The 17,037-nt window shown below is 52.1% G+C and overlaps 1 protein-coding gene across 3 annotated transcripts in view; it reads right to left on the bottom strand.

Annotated features, from left to right (window-relative positions):
- Positions 1-486: 486 nt before the first annotated feature.
- The window catches only part of mrpl22 (mitochondrial ribosomal protein L22), a 19,839-nt gene continuing 3,288 nt past the window's right edge, over positions 487-17,037 (bottom strand). Inside the window, exons 1-7 of one of the 3 annotated variants that reach the window (XM_067995997.1) lie at positions 15,132-15,272; positions 15,000-15,041; positions 10,711-10,843; positions 8,304-8,369; positions 6,527-6,604; positions 4,017-4,086; positions 487-779 (exon numbers count right to left, since the gene is read on the bottom strand). In XM_067995997.1, the coding sequence (XP_067852098.1) occupies positions 571-779; positions 4,017-4,086; positions 6,527-6,604; positions 8,304-8,324 (378 nt within the window). In that variant the 5' untranslated portion in view covers positions 8,325-8,369; positions 10,711-10,843; positions 15,000-15,041; positions 15,132-15,272 and the 3' untranslated portion in view covers positions 487-570. Of the gene's footprint in view, positions 780-4,016; positions 4,087-6,526; positions 6,605-8,303; positions 8,370-10,710; positions 10,844-14,999; positions 15,042-15,131; positions 15,273-17,037 lie in introns of those variants that run through there. The other 2 variants (XM_067995998.1, XM_067995996.1) reach the window with 2 other exon arrangements.

The following is a 17,037-nucleotide window of genomic DNA, read 5'->3' as shown; positions in this document are numbered from 1 at the left end:
ACTGGGACCACACGCCGGCTGCAGTGAGACCCCATCACGCTGGGACCTCTCCCCACTGGGACCACACACCGGCTGCAGTGAGACCCCATCAGGCTGGGACCTCTCCCCACTGGGACCACACGCCGGCTGCAGTGAGACCCCATCACGCTGGGACCTCTCCCCACTGGGACCACACGCCGGCTGCAGTGAGACCCCATCACGCTGGGACCTCTCCCCACTGGGACCACACACCGGCTGCAGTGAGACCCCATCAGGCTGGGACCTCTCCCCACTGGGACCACACGCCGGCTGCAGTGAGACCCCATCAGGCTGGGACCTCTCCCCACTGGGACCACACGCCGGCTGCAGTGAGACCCCATCAGGCTGGGACCTCTCCCCACTGGGACCACACGCCGGCTGCAGTGAGACCCCATCACGCTGGGACCTCTCCCCACTGGGACCACACGCCTGCTGCAGTGTAAACCTGCTTATGAGATAAAACAAAAGTCACGGAATCAAATTTTTATTTACAAAGTTTGGGGTGACTCGCACAGATAACGATGCCAATAGCAGGCCACACGCGTGTCCCCGTTACAGGGCATGGATGATGGTTCTGTTGCGCAGTTGCTGCACATAATCCTTCGCTAGATCAAAGCCAGTCGTCTGCTCCTTCACCGGGGGGCTTCCTTCCACCAGCTTGACGAAGTAGTGGCAGTAAACTCTGTGCATAATCCCAAACATCCCTCGGCCATGGAACCTCAGCCGCTTCAGGTACTGACCCTTACTCGAGAACGATTCAGCTGATGGGAGAGAAGGAGAAGCAAATTAAATGGAGCCCTGTTGGGAGATGGTCTCCTTTACCCTGCTCCTCCCTTCAGGTGTCGGCCGTGGCTCAGCGGGTAGCACTCTCGCCTCCGAGTTCAAATCCAACTCCAGAGACTTGAGTACACACTGTAGGCCGACACTCCCAGTGCAGTACTGAGGGAGCGCTGCACTGTCGGAGGGGCAGTACTGAGGGAGCGCTGCACTGTCGGAGGGTCAGTACTGAGGGAGCGCTGCACTGTCGGAGGGTCAGTACTGAGGGAGCGCTGCACTGTCGGAGGGGCAGTACTGAGGGAGCGCTGCACTGTCGGAGGGGCAGTACTGAGGGAGCGCTGCACTGTCGGAGGGGCAGTACTGAGGGAGAGCTGTACTGTCGGAGGGGTAGTACTGAGGGAGCGCTGCACTGTCGGAGGGGCAGTACTGAGGGAGCGCTGCACTGTCGGAGGGGCAGTACTGAGGGAGCGCTGCACTGTCGGAGGGGCAGTACTGAGGGAGCGCTGCACTGTCGGAGGGGCAGTACTGAGGGAATGCTGCACTGTCGGAGGGGCAGTACTGAGGGAGCACTGCACTGTCGGAGGGGCAGTACTGAGGGAGCGCTGCACTGTCGGAGGGGCAGTACTGAGGGAGCGCTGCACTGTCGGAGGGGCAGTACTGAGGGAATGCTGCACTGTCGGAGGGGCAGTACTGAGGGAGCGCTGCACTGTCGGAGGGGCAGTACTGAGGGAGCGCTGCACCGTCGGAGGGGCAGTACTGAGGGAGCGCTGCACCGTCGGAGGGGCAGTACCGAGGGAGAGCTGTACTGTCGGAGGGGCAGTACTGAGGGAGCGCTGCACTGTCGGAGGGGCAGTACTGAGGGAGCGCTGCACTGTCGGAGGGGCAGTACTGAGGGAGAGCTGCACTGTCGGACGGGCAGCACTGAGGGAGCGCCGCACTGTCGGAGGTGCCATCTTTTGGATGAGACATTAAACTGAGGCACCGTCTGCCCTCTCAGGTGGGTGTAAAAAATCGCACGACCACTATTTTGAAAAAGAGCAGGGAGTTCTCCCCAGTGCCCTGGTGAATATTTATCCCTCAACCAACATCACTAAAACAGATAATCTGGTCATTTATCTCATTGCTGTTTGTGGAACCTTGCTGTGGGCAAATTGGCTGCCTTGTTTCCTGCATTGCAACAGGAGGAGGCCATTCAGCCCCTCAAGCCTGTTCCGCCATTCAATGAGATCATGGCTGATCTGTATCCTAACTCCATCCACCCGCCTTGGCTCCAGATCCCTTAATATCCTTGGCTAGCAAAGGTCTACCGATCTCAGATTTAAAATTATCAATTGAGCATCTACTGCTTTTTGTGGGAGAGAGTTCCACACTTCTACCACCCTTTATGTGAAGAAATGTTTCCTAACTTCTCTCCTGAATGGCCTGGCTCTGATTTTAAGTTTTCGTCCCCTTGTCCTAGACTCCCCCCACCAGGGGAAAAAGTTTCTCTCCATCCCCCCTATCAATTCCTCACGACAGAGACAACACTCTAAAAAGTACTTCATTGACTGTAAAGCGCTTTGGGACGTCCTGAGGTCATGAAAGGTGCTGTAGAAATGCAAATTCTTTCTTTCTTAACCCACTGCACCACTCAGTCCTCAGGTTGGTGCTATCCCATCCACACTGAGTGAGTTTGAGAGGGCCAAGCTCTGGAACCAGAAATCAATCTGCCAGAGCTGCAGAACGGTGAAAACTACACGTTTTCTCCCTCCTCCCTAGGAACGTAGGAACAGGAGTACGCCATTCAGCCCCTCGTGCCTGCTCCGCCATTTGATAAGATCATGGCTGATCTGTGATCTAGCTCCATAAAACTGCCTTTGGCCCATAGCCCTTAATACCTCATTGTGTTGGAATCAAGACTCATTGTGCCAGCTCCATCTTGCTTTCATTCTTTCCCAGTGCCTCAAACTGTGTAAACCCTCACCTCCACCTACAATCTACAGTCTCTTAAAACCTAAGCTTGGTGCTACTGGTTTCACCTCTCCATCCTGACTGGACTATTCAACCTCTAGACTTGACTATTCCAATGCTCTCCTGGACGGCCTCCCATCTTCCACCCTCCATAAACTTGAGCTCATCCAAAACTCTGCTGCCTGTATCTTAACTCGCACCAAGTCCCGTTCACCCATCACCCCCTGCGCTCGTTGACCTACAGTGGCTCCTGGTCCGGCAACACCTCGATTTTAAAATCCTCATCCTTGTTTTCAAATCCCTCCATGGCCTCGTCCACCTCCCTATCTCAGTAACCTCCTCCAGCCCTACAACCCTCCGAGATCTCTGCACTCCTCCAATTCTGGCCTCTTGGGCATCCCCGATATTAATCGCACCACCATTGGCGGCCGTGCCTTCAGCTGCCTGGGCCCTAAGCCCTGGAATTCTCTCCATAAACATCTCTGCCTCTCTCTCCTCCTTTAAGACGCTCCTTAAAACCTACCTCTTTGTCCAAGCTTTTGGTCACCTGTCCTAATATCTCTGTTTGGGGCTCGGTGTCAAATTTTGTTTGATAATCGCCCCTGTGGAGCGCCTTGCGACGTTTTATTACATTAAAGGCGCTGTATAAATATAAGTTGTTGATGATGGTGTCCAGCAGTATCAGCCCTTAACCTAAGGTTCGCAATGAAAACCACTCAGAGGCTACAGCACTGTGCTTTTTCCCGAAGCATCACCCCTCCCCCGTAGCAACACTTCCTTTAAAGTAGGTGTTGCCAACCCTCCTGGATTGTCCTGGATTCTCTAGGAATTAAAGATTAATCTCCAGGTCACTGCTGCGAGCAAAAACCCAGGGAGAAAAATCATTGAACGAAATTTTTTTTTTCATTTTCTTTCAGTTATTAGTTACAAAGATATTGGAGATGGGAAGGTGGGGGGAAGAAAGGGCTGTTTGACTGACAGTCAAGAATCATCCAATCGGGTAACCGAGAGTCTGTTTGCTTTCTGATTGGCCGTGGTGGAGGCGGGGCCTTGTGAGGAGGGACGTGTCGGGCGACCAATGGCAGGAGCGCGTTTGGGGGGGGGTGGGGAAGTCATGTGATGAAACCTCCCTGAATACGTCCAACCAGAGCTGGCGACACCCCTTGATTTAACCACCCATCAACGCTGAAGCGATTACGAGGCAACATTACAGGCCAGGGTAACGTGCTATTACGACAGGGCCTGTAACGCTCCCCGGGGTCCACCTTTACCTATGTACAGGTTTGATCGGTACTCCAGATTGTGGGTCCTCACCGCCATTTCTTGAGCTTCCAAAAGAACCTGAAAAAGGCACCAGACAGAAACACAGATTGGTAAACAACACGGGGCTCCCAGCCGGCATAACGGACCGAAGCCCAACGCAAGAAGAGAGAGGAGGAGGGGGTAGAAGAGTGAGACAGAGAGGAGCAAAAAAAAAAGGAACCCGCATTTCTATAGCACCTTTCACGACCTCAAGACGTCCCAAAGCGCTTTACAGCCAACAAAGTACTTTTTTTTTTAAGTGCAGTCACTGTTGTAATGTAGGAAATGCGGCAGCCAATTTGCACACAGCAAGATCCCACAAACAGCAATGAGATAAATGACCAGATAATCTGGTCACTTATCCCCACCTGAGAGGGCCGACGGGGCTTTGGTTTCACGTCTCACCTGAGGGACGGGATCTCAGACAATCTTCTCAGTGCTGCACCTAAATTGTCAGCCTGGATTTTGTGCTCAAGTCTCTGGAGTGGGACTTGAACCCACGACCTTCTGGCTCCGAGGCGTGAGTGCTGCCCACTGAGCCAAGGCTGGCACTACTAAAGCTACTGAGTTCTTGGCTCAAGAGGGACTTACTGGAAGAATAAAACCTCTCACTGCACCAGTTACTAGCCGCCCCTATCCAACCTCTGCAATTCTGCTGGTGTCCAAAATACTGCCCCCCCCACCACACGAAAGGGGAGAGGCTGCACTCCCTCCTTTTTCCCCACTAGCGAACTGTCATCTCTCAACTCTCAACAGGAGCAACTTGTTTTTGCACAGCACCTCCTCGTGTAGAGGAACATCTCATAATGCTTTACGAAGGAACAGAGGAAAACAGATGGGGGTGACAATCGAAAACAGTCGACGAGGTGGGTGGGGCAAGAGGTGGGGGGGGGGAAAGAGGGGGGGGGGGGAAAGAGGGGGGGGGGGAAGAGAGAGAAAGGGGGGGGAGAGAGAGAAAGGGGGGGGGAGAGAGAGAAAGGGGGGGGGGAAGAGAAAGGGGGGGGGAGAGAGAAAGGGGGGGGGAGAGAGAAAGGGGGGGGGAGAGAGAAAGGGGGGGGGAGAGAGAAAGGGGGGGGGAGAGAGAAAGGGGGGGGGAAAGAAGGGAGGGGAGAGAAAGGGGGGAGGGAGAGAAAGGGGGGAGGGAGAGAAAGGGGGGAGGGAGAGAAAGGGGGGAGGGAGAGAAAGGGGGGAGGGAGAGAAAGGGGGGAGGGAGAGAAAGGGGGGGGAGAGAAAGGGGGGGGAGAGAAAGGGGGGGGGGAGAAAGGGGGGGGGGAGAGAAAGGGGGGGGGAGAGAAAGGGGGGAGGGAGAGAAAGGGGTGGGAGAGAAAGGGGGGGAGAGAAAGGGGGGGGGGAGAAAGGGGGGGGGAGAGAGAGGGGGGGGGGAGAGAGAGGGGGGGGGAGAGAGGGGGGGGGAGAGAGGGGGGGGGGGAGAGAGAGGGGGGGGAGAGAGATGGGGGGGAGAGAAGGGGGGGGGGAAGAGAGAGGGGGGGGGAGAGAGGGGGGGGGAGAGAAGGGGGGGGGGGGGGAGAGAAGGGGGGGGGGGAGAGAAGGGGGGGGGGAGAGAAGGGGGGGGAGAGAAGGGGGGGGGGGAGAGAAGGGGGGGGAGAGAAGGGGGGGGGAGAGAAGGGGGGGGGAGAGAGAAAGGGGGGGAAAGAGAGAGAAAGGGGGGGAAAGAGAGAGAAAGGGGGGGGAAGAGAGAAGGGGGGGGGGGGGGGAGAGAGAAGGGGGGGGGAGAGAGAGAGAAAGAAAGAGAAAAAGAGAGGGCAAGAGAAATAAAACAGGTAAATTGTTTTTAGGACACAATTCCAAACAGTAGATTGAGTTAACTGTTACGCAGAGTTCACTGATCCTGGGCAATGCAGCAGCCCAGGTGCCCCTGGGCTACAAGAGGAGAAAATAAAATCAGCCATGGTTCCTGCTCCTGATCACCATCAAATTTAGCCCCCAGACCTCACTGGAAGACACAGGGTCGTGCTGGGTTCTGATATCTCCACACAGTCACCGTGCCTGCCAACAGACTCACACATTTTTAAAAATTCATTCTCGGGATGTGGGCATCGCGGGCAAGGCCGGCATTTATTGTCCATCCTTAGTTGCCTTGGCCGAGTGACAAGAGTGCCAATAACTGGGCAGTTAAGACTCAACCACGTTGGTGTGTGGGGATTGGAGTCACATTTAGTCCCAGGCCGGGTAAGGACGGCAGGTTTCCTTCCCGAGTGAACCGGTTGGGTTTTTACGACAATCCGACAGCACTTTTTTTTAAAAAAAAGAATGATCACTGTCCAGGCTCAAACGTGAAGACGTGGGTGAGTATTGGAGGGCTGAGTCTGTGGAATGTGTCCTAGCGTGGATCAGCATCTTCGGGGGTTCGGGCGGGGGGGGGGATTAGGAGTTAGCGCTTAAAAATAGCCGCTCCAGGCAAAACAGGCAACGGCCACCGATTCCCCTGGCCCGCTCTCTCTCCAGGTGAATCTCTTACCTCCAACATAACCTTTGCTCCCTTTTTGTCATGAAACTGTAGCTGGGCTACTGCCTGGTCAAAGGTCATCCCTCTGATCTGCAACACAAACGTTAGTGTTAAACTCCTTCACACGTTTACGAGCAACCGGTGTACACACAAAGGCTCCTTCTTCAACAGGACCTCCCAAACCCACGACCTCCATCAACTGGAAGGACAAGGGCAGCAGGTGCATGGGAACACCAACGCCTGCACGTTCCCCTCCAACTCACACACGCCACCCTGACTTGGACATGGATCAAACTTTCCTTCATCGTCGCTGGGTCAAAATCCTGGAACTCCCTTCCTAACAGCACTGTGGGAGAACCTTCACCACACGGACTGCAGCGGTTCAAGAAGGCGGCTCACCACCACCTTCTTTCTTTTTGATTTGGCTCTCCATGAGCCGAGCGGTCTCTTAAAACAAAAAAGAGGGGGCGGAGAGGACCCATGATTACTGCTGCTACCGCAGGGTGTGCCGGTACCCAGCTCCTGCCCATCTCCGGGTTCAGCTGTGGCAGTGGCAAGCACCTTAGCCCTGCCTCCCCCACTGCGAGGTGGTCTGGGCTCTGGGGGGGTGGAGGATCTGCTCCCCCCGAGGCGGGGGAGGGAGGGAAATCCGGTTCGGCAGTGGGAAGAGCGGGGCTGCCTCCCTGCCGGATCCCGCCTTCGTTTCAGGTAATGTAGCAGAGGAAACCCCTAGCCCCAAGCTCCCAGTAAACAAGGGCTCACCATTTTGGGCAGGTACGTTACCACAATAACCATAAAAGACGGACTTACCATTTACATCAGGTTCGTTACCACAATAACCATAAAACACGGACTTACCGTTTACATCAGGTTCGTTACCACAATAACCATAAAACACAGACTTACCATTTACATCAGGTTCGTTACCACAATAACCATAAAACACGGACTTATGATTTACATCAGGTGGTTCGTTACCACAATAACCATAAAACACGGACTTATCATTTACATCAGGTGGTTCGTTACCACAATAACCATAAAACACAGACTTACCATTTACATCAGGTGGTTCGTTACCACAATAACCATAAAACACGGACTTACCATTTACATCAGGTGGTTCGTTACCACAATAACCATAAAACACGGACTTACCATTTACATCAGGTGGTTCGTTACCAAAATAACCATAAAACACGGACTTACCATTTACATCAGGTGGTTCGTTACCACAATAACCATAAAACACGGACTTATCATTTACATCAGGTGGTTCGTTACCAAAATAACCATAAAACACGGATTAACCATTTACATCAGGTTCGTTACCACAATAACCATAAAACACGGACTTATCATTTACATCAGGTTCGTTACCACAATAACCATAAAACACGGATTAACCATTTACATCAGGTTCGTTACCACAATAACCATAAAAGACGGACTTACCATTTACATCAGGTTCGTTACCACAACAACCATAAAAGACGGACTTACCATTTACATCAGGTTCGTTACCACAATAACCATAAAACACGGATTAACCATTTACATCAGGTTCGTTACCACAATAACCATAAATCACAGACTTACCATTTACGAGGTACGTTACCAAAATAACCATAAAACACGGACTTAGCGTTTACATCAGGTTCGTTACCACAATAACCATAAAACACGGACTTACCATTTACAACAGGTTCGTTACCAAAATAACCATAAAAGACGGACTTACCATTTACATCAGGCTCGTTACCACAATAACCATAAAAGACGGACTTACCATTTTCGCCAGGTACCACATTTTGTCCTTGCTGTACTTGATTTGCCTCCTGCAGTGGTAAACCTCCTGTTGAAGCATAAAGGAGCTTTTAGAATCAAATCCTTCAGCCTCCACACGGTACCAGGCCTGCGGCTGGGGTTATGGAACCACCGAGTTCATTCAACCTGCGTTGTCACTGGGATTTCGGCGAAGCGTAACGGTGGCTTGAACCGCGAATCAACAACACAATGTGAGCTTCAGTCATTCCGGACTTGGGTTGCGTCGGGAGACAGCATTTTGAGTCATGGGGTTTTTTTTCCCCCAATTTGTTCTTGGGATTGGACTGCATTTTATTGCCCATCCCAGTTGCCTTGAAAAGGCGGTGGTGGGCTGCCCTCTTGAAGCAATGACATGACACCGTAGTAATTTACTACGCCATTTCAGAGTGCGCCGAGATTCAAGCATGTCTTGTGGGACCAGTCATCAAAAGCTTCCCTTCTCTGAAGGACTTTGTGAACCGCGACAATCCAGGAGTTCTCCCGGACAAATTGCCAGATTTATTGAGTTTCAATTTCACAGTTGCCAGGGCGGGATTTGAACTCACGTCCTCTGGGCTGCTCGTTCAGGACCAAAACCCACAAGGTTATCGTACCCTACGTTCGTCACATTTGCCCTTCAACAAGTCCTTAACAGGTTGGATTTGATTAGGGCCATCTTTCAGAAACACTGTGGGACTCGGAGTATAACAGCAGGGTGGAGCAGAGGGAGCTTACAGAATATATAGAGGAGCAAGTGAGGTAGCACGTAACATTAGTATGCTGCGTCATTCATAACACAGCCTAGAAAAGACTACAAAGAAATGGCACTCAGAATATGGCCTGGAGAGTATTCGAGACCTGTGCCCCTCCCACCGAAGGCCCTCGGGAGACGAGCTGCTCGGTGGGTTACTGTTTCCTCACTCACGGCCTGCCCAGCAGCGGGGGTGTTAACCAAGCTAAGATCCGCTGATGTTTCAACAACAATTTGCATTGATATAGCGCCTTTAACGTAGTCAAACGTCGCAGGGTGCTTCACAGGAGCATAATCAGAGAAAATTAACACTGAGCCACATAAGAAGATATATGGACAGGTTAGTCAAAGAGGTAGATATTAGGGAGAGTCTAAAAAGAAGAGAGAGGTGGAGAGGTGGAGAGGTTTAGGGAGTGAATTTCAGTGTTTGGGACCCAGGCAGCTGAACGCACGGCCGCCAATGGTGGAGCGGCGTAAATCGGGGATGCCACAAGAGGCCAGAATTGGAGGAATGCAGAGATCTCGGAAGTTTGGAGGAGGTTACAGAGATGGGGAGGGGCGAGGTCATGGAGGGATTTGAAAACAAGGATGAGATTTTAAAATCGAGGCGTTCCCGGACCGGGAGCCAATGTAGGTCAGCGAGCACAGGGGGTGATGGGTGAACGGGACTCGGTGCGAGTTTGGATACGGGGCAGCAGAGTTTTGGATGAGCTCAAGTTTAGGGAGGGTGGAAGATGGTTTCCTCTCCTATCGCTCTCCACTAAAGGAGACAGGGTTATTTCTCCCAGCTTCCATACAGTAAGCACAAAGGGCCTTATTAAAATACGATTAGTAAAATAGGACAATTGAGCCGACTTCATGCATCTCCTCCGCTTTGGAAATCAGGAGTTAACTGTAAGGGGAAGCGCAGGCGCAGACAGCCGTCCGTTACTCCGTAACGCTTCATTCTCGAGTGACTCTGGAGTAACATATCGTCCAGGGAACAATGCCCACGATAAAAGGTCAGGTAGAGTGAGTCACAATTGACGAATGTAAAAAAAAATTCCAGCACAGAGGTTCCTGATTTGGGCTCCAGTGATGTCGAACCTTGATTAGACCACACTTGGAGCACTGTGCACAGTTCTGGTCTCCATATTATAAAAAGGATATCGAGGCACTGGAGAAGGTGCAAAAAATATTTACAAGGATGATACCAGATTTGAGAGGATTCAGGAAAGGCTAAACAGGCTGGGGGGTCTTTTCTATAGAAAAAAGGGTGAAGGGGTTCGATAGGGTAGACGTAGAGAAAATGTTTCTACTTGTGGGGGAGACCAACACTAGGGGCCATAAATATAAGATAGTCACTAATAAATCCAATAGGGAATTCAGGAGAAACTTCTTTACCCAGAGAGTGGTTAGAATGTGGAACTCGCTACCACAAGGAGTAGTTGAGGTGAATAGAAGAGATACATTTAAGGGGAAGCTGGATAAACACATGAGGGAGAAAGGAATAGAAGGAGGTGTTGATAGGGTGAGATGAAGTAGGGAGGGAGGAGGCTCGTGTGGAGCATAAACACCAGCTCAGACCAGTTGGGCCGAATGGCCTGTTTCTGTGCTGTACATTCGATGTAATTTAAGAACAGTTACGAGTGCAACGTACCACTGGTCTGCGAGGCTCATGTGGCAGCTGTGGAGGGTAGACTATTCGGTTCTTCCTCTCCCAGTTTTTCGCAGGTAGAGCAAGGCTCGAGTGTATGTTCGAGTGAGGAATGATACTGCATGGTGCTAGCAACCTGTGGGGAGAAGAACTACAAAGTCACTGCTGGATACTGAGAGAACTATGCACATCCGACGAGTCGGATACAGAGTTTATTTATTAGTTAGCCTTCCCACACCTCTTTCCACTCACCCCCGCCCGCCACCCGAAATAAAAGGTCCTGAAGCCACGAACTCTTACCGGGGTTTGGCTCAGTAGACCCCCCTCTAACTCCATGCCCAAGTTTCCAATCTTCACGTGTAGACCGGTGAGGGACAATTTTAAACGGCCACGGGCCTGGTGAAACGGGTCTGAGAATGGCGTCAGGTCATTTACTGCCCTGCTTACGTTGGCGCTCTGGCCGCTGCCATCTTGCGTAGGGTCTTGAGAAGAACGTTTCAGGTGGGAGGTCACTTGTAAGATGCGGATTGGGATCCTATGCGGAGATTCGGGCCCCAATTGCAATTTTGAGCTCCGCAACTAAATTGAAAATTGACCTCGAGGTGTCCAAACTGGGACTTGTGAGCCGTCGCTGGCCTTCGAAGACCCAGTGACTCACCCTCCTGCTGAGATACGGCTGTATACTCTGTTAGTCTGTAATTTCGCTCGAGGGTGTATTTTTATATGCTTTTCTGTGTATTCCTTGAGTTTAGTGTTCTGTACTGTAACTCTGTTGGGCTCAGTAGCGCACAACTAACAGGCCCAGGAAGACAATGGCAATTTGTGTTTACATAGCACCTTTCACCTCAGGACGTGGGCAGCACTCTTGCCTCTGAGTTTGAAGATTGTGGGTTCAAGTCCCACTACAGAGACTTGAGCACATAATCCAGGCCGACACTCACAGTGCAATACTGAGCGTAGTGCTGCACTGTCAGAGGTGCCGTCTTTCGGATGAGGCGTTAAACTGTCTGCCCTCTCAGGTGGACGTAAAAAAATCCCACGGCAATATTCAAAGAAGAGCAGGGGAGTTCTCCCCGGTGTCCTGGCCAATATTTATCCCTCAACCATCATTAAAACAGATGATCTGGTCATTACCTCATTGCTGTTTGTGGGACCCTGCTGTGTGCAAATTGGCTGCTGCATCTTTTTACATAGAACGTACAGCACAGAAACAGGCCATTCGGCCCAACTGGTCTATGCCGGCGTTTATGCTCCACACGAGCCTCCTCCCTCCCTACTCCATCTCACCCTATCAGCATATCCTTCCAATCCCTTCTCCCTCATGTGTTTATCCAGCTTCCCCTCAAACGCATCTACGCTATTCGCCTCAACCACTCCATGTGGGAGCGAGTTCCACATTCTCACCGCTCTCTGGATAAAGAAGCTTCTCCTGATTTCCCGATTGGATTCATTAGTGACTATCTGATATTTACAGCCCCCTATTTTAGGACTCCCCCACAACTGGAAACATCTTCTCTACCCTATGGAACCCTTTCATAATCTTAAAAAACCTCCATCAGATCACCCCCTCGGCCTTCTCTTTTCTATGATGTGGAGATGCCGGTGATGGACTGGGGTGGACAAACGTAAGGAATCTTTACAACACCAGGTTATAGTCCAACGGTTTTATTTTAAAATCACAAGCTTTCGGAGATTATCTCCTTCGTCAGGTGAGCGAGTGAGTGAAAGGTTCTCAAATCGCATATCTTATATTAGGCTGGGACACGCTCACACCAATCATTTCTAGAGAGAAGAGCCCCGGCCTTTCCTGATAAGTTATATCCTCTCAGATTCTGGTAAGTTTCCCACATTGCAGCGGTGAGTACACTTGGGAAGGTACTTTTTAATTGTGGGTGAGGTGAGGAGGAGAGGGGGGGGTGAGGTGAGGAGAGGGTGAGGTGAGGAGGGGGGGTGAGGAGAGGAGGGGAGAGGGGGGGGGGGTGAGGAGAGGAGAGGGGGGGGGTGAGGAGAGGAGAGGGGGGGGTGAGGAGAGGAGAGGGGGGGGGTGAGGAGAGGAGAGGGGGGGGGGGTGAGGAGAGGAGAGGGGGGGGGTGAGGAGAGGAGAGGGGGGGGGTGAGGAGAGGAGAGGAGAGGGGGGGGGTGAGGAGAGGAGAGGGGGGGGGTGAGGAGAGGAGAGGGGGGGGGGTGAGGAGAGGAGAGGGGGGGGGTGAGGAGAGGAGAGGGGGGGGGGTGAGGAGAGGAGAGGGGGGGGGGTGAGGAGAGGAGAGGGGGGGGGTGAGGAGAGGAGAGGGGGGGGGGTGAGGAGAGGAGAGGGGGGGGGGTGAGGAGAGGAGAGGGGGGGGGTGAGGAGAGGAGAGGGGGGGGGTGAGGAGAGGAGAGGGGGGGGGTGAGGAGAGGAGAGGGGGGGGTGAGGAGAGGAGAGGGGGGTGAGGAGAGGAGAGGGGGGGTGAGGAGAGGAGAGGGGGGGGTGAGGAGAGGAGAGGGGGGGGTGAGGAGAGGAGAGGGGGGGGTGAGGAGAGGAGAGGGGGGGGGTGAGGAGAGGAGAGGGGGGGGGTGAGGAGAGGAGAGGGGGGGGTGAGGAGAGGAGAGGGGGGGGGTGAGGAGAGGAGAGGGGGGGGTGAGGAGAGGAGGGGGGGGGGTGAGGAGAGGAGGGGGGGGGGTGAGGAGAGGAGGGGGGGGGGTGAGGAGAGGAGGGGGGGGGTGAGGAGAGGAGGGGGGGGGGTGAGGAGAGGGGGGGGGGGGTGAGGAGAGGGGGGGGTGAGGAGAGGGGGGGGGGTGAGGAGAGGGGGGGGGTGAGGAGAGTTGGGGGGGTGAGGAGAGGGGGGGGAGGGTGAGGAGAGGGGGGGGGGGTGAGGAGAGGGGGGGGGGGTGAGGAGAGGGGGGGGGGGTGAGGAGGGGGGGGGTGGGGGGGGGTGAGGAGAGGGGGGGGGGTGAGGAGAGGAGAGGGGGGGGGTGAGTGAGGAGAGGGGGGGGGTGAGGTGAGGAGAGGGGGGGGGGTGAGGTGAGGAGAGGGGGGGGGGTGAGGTGAGGAGAGGGGGGTGGGGGTGAGGTGAGGAGAGGGGGGGGGTGAGGTGAGGAGGGGGGGGGTGAGGTGAGGAGAGGGGGGTGAGGTGAGGAGAGGGGGGTGAGGTGAGGAGGGGGGGGGTGAGGTGAGGAGGAGGAGGGGGGGGTGAGGTGAGGAGGAGGAGGGGGGGGTGAGGTGAGGAGGAGGAGGGGGGGGGTGAGGTGAGGAGGAGGAGGGGGGGGGGGTGAGGTGAGGAGGAGGAGGAGGGGGGGGGTGAGGTGAGGTGAGGAGAGGGGGGTGAGGTGAGGAGGAGAGGGGGGTGAGGTGAGGAGGAGAGGGGGGTGAGGTGAGGAGGAGAGGGGGGTGAGGTGAGGAGGAGAGGGGGGTGAGGTGAGGGAGGAGAGGGGGGTGAGGTGAGGAGGAGAGGGGGGGTGAGGTGAGGAGGAGAGGGGGGGTGAGGTGGGAGGGGGGGGGGTGAGGTGAGGAGGGGGGGTGAGGTTGAGGAGGAGGAGGGGGGGGTGAGGTGAGGAGGAGGGGGGGGTGAGGTGAGGAGGGGGGGGGTGAGGTGAGGAGAGGGGGGGGTGAGGTGAGGAGGGGGGTGGTGAGGTGAGGAGAGGGGGGGGGTGAGGTGAGGAGAGGGGGGGGGTGAGGTGAGGAGGAGAGGGGGGGTGAGGTGAGGAGGAGAGGGGGGTGAGGTGAGGAGGAGAGGGGGGTGAGGTGAGGAGGAGAGGGGTGTGAGGTGAGGAGGAGAGGGGGGTGAGGTGAGGAGGGGGGGGGTGAGGTGAGGGGTGGGGGGGTGAGGTGAGGAGGGGGGGTTGAGGGTGTGAGGAGGAGGAGGGGGGTGAGGTGAGGAGGAGGAGGGTGGGGGTGAGGTGAGGAGGAGGGGGGGGTGAGGTGAGGAGGGGGGGTGAGGTGAGGAGAGGGGGGGGGGTGAGGTGAGGAGGAGAAGGGGGGGTGAGGTGAGGTGAGGGGAGGGGAGGAGAGGGGAGGGGAGGAGAGGGGGGGGTGAGGTGTGGTGGAGGAGGGTGGGGGGGTGAGGTGAGGAGGGGGGGTGAGGTGTGGAGGAGGGGGGTGAGGTGTGGAGGTGAGGGGGGATGAGGAGGTGAGGTGTGGGGGGATGAGGAGGTGAGGTGTGGGGGGGATGAGGAGGTGAGGTGTGGGGGGGGGTGAGGGTGGGTATTGGGGGAGGGTGGTGAGGTGAGGAGAGGGGGGGGGGGGGGGGGAGTTCCTGGGGCGGGGTGAAAGGCCCGGCCTTTGATTGAGGGAGGCCCCTGATCGCAGGTCTCACCTGGTGTGAACGTGTGTGAGGAAACCCTCAGAGCAGCAACACCTGTTGGGGAGAGAGCGAGAAAGGTGAGAAATGAAGAAGCGACGAGAAACAGCGAGCGGAGAATAAACCCACTGACGGCCAGAGTCCCACCTGACAACATGGCGCCCTCCACACCCAGAGAGAGAGACTCACGGCCCGGCCGGGCGATCACCGGTAACTGATGTGATTTGTTTATTCGTTGACCTGGTCCGGGGGTCCGGGCCCGGGGAGGGAGGGGCGGGGGTGGGGGGGGTCACCGCTTGATGCGGGTTGATGTGTGAAACCCGCTGTTTGCGGGGCGGGACGCGGGAGGCGGGTGGCGGTTTTGAATCGCGCTTTCTGTCCGCGGCCGCGACCCGTACCGGAAACTGGGGAACAGTCAAACCGGAAACAGAAATAGGAGAAGATCACAGAGAGAAAGAAAATAAATATAAAAACACAGAGAAACACAGAGATAGAAATATATGATATATATATAGAGAGAGAGAGAGAGATACACATATATATATATATATATAGAGAGAGAGAGAGATACACATATATATATATATATAAGAGAGAGAGAGAGAGATACACATATATATATATATAGAGAAGAGAGAGAGAGATACACATATATATATATATATAGAGAGAGAGAGAGAGATACACATATATATATATATATAGAGAAGAGAGAGAGAGATACACATATATATATATATATAGAGAGAGAGAGAGAGATACACATATATATATATATATAGAGAGAGAGAGAGATACACATATATATATATATAGAGAGAGAGAGAGAGATACACATATATATATATATATAGAGAGAGAGAGAGATACACTATATATATATATATAGAGAGAGAGAGAGATACACATATATATATATATATAGAGAGAGAGAGAGATACACATATATATATAATATAGAGAGAGAGAGAGATACACATATATATATATATAGAGAGAGAGAGAGAGATACACATATATATATATATATAGAGAGAGAGAGAGATACACATATATATATATATATAGAGAGAGAGAGAGATACACATATATATATATATATAGAGAGAGAGAGAGATACACATATATATATATATATAGAGAGAGAGAGAGATACACATATATATATATATATAGAGAGAGAGAGAGATACACATATATATATATATATAGAGAAGAGAGAGATACACATATATATATATATATAGAGAGAGAGAGAGATACACATATATATATATATATAGAGAGAGAGAGAGATACACATATATATATATATATAGAGAGAGAGAGATACACATATATATATATATATAGAGAGAGAGAGAGATACACATATATATATATATATATAGAGAGAGAGATACACATATATATATATATATAGAGAGAGAGAGAGATACACATATATATATATATATAGAGAGAGAGAGAGATACACATATATATATATATATAGAGAGAGAGAAGATACACATATATATATATATATATAGAGAGAGAGATACACATATATATATATATATAGAGAGAGAGAGAGATACACATATATATAATATATATAGAGAGAGAGAGATACACATATATATATATATATAGAGAGAGAGATACACATATATATATATATATATAGAGAGAGAGAGAGATACACATATATATATATATATAGAGAGAGAGAGATACACATATATATATATATATATAGAGAGAGAGATACACAATATATATATATATATAGAGAGAGAGAGATACACATATATATATATATATATAGAGAGAGATACACATATATATATATATATATAGAGAGAGAGATACACATATATATATATATATATAGAGAGAGAGAGATACACATATATATATATATATAGAGAGAGAGAGATACCATATATATATATATATATAGAGAGAGAGATACAAATATATATATATATAATATAGAGAGAGAGATACTCATATATATATATATAGTAGGAGAGAGATACACATATATATATATAATAATATAGAGAGA

The sequence above is a fragment of the Heptranchias perlo genome, chromosome 14 (assembly GCF_035084215.1).
Source record: "Heptranchias perlo isolate sHepPer1 chromosome 14, sHepPer1.hap1, whole genome shotgun sequence".
Taxonomy (NCBI): domain Eukaryota; kingdom Metazoa; phylum Chordata; class Chondrichthyes; order Hexanchiformes; family Hexanchidae; genus Heptranchias; species Heptranchias perlo.
The sequence above is the reverse complement of the archived record's forward strand: the minus strand, read 5'-3'. Positions and strand labels throughout refer to the sequence as shown.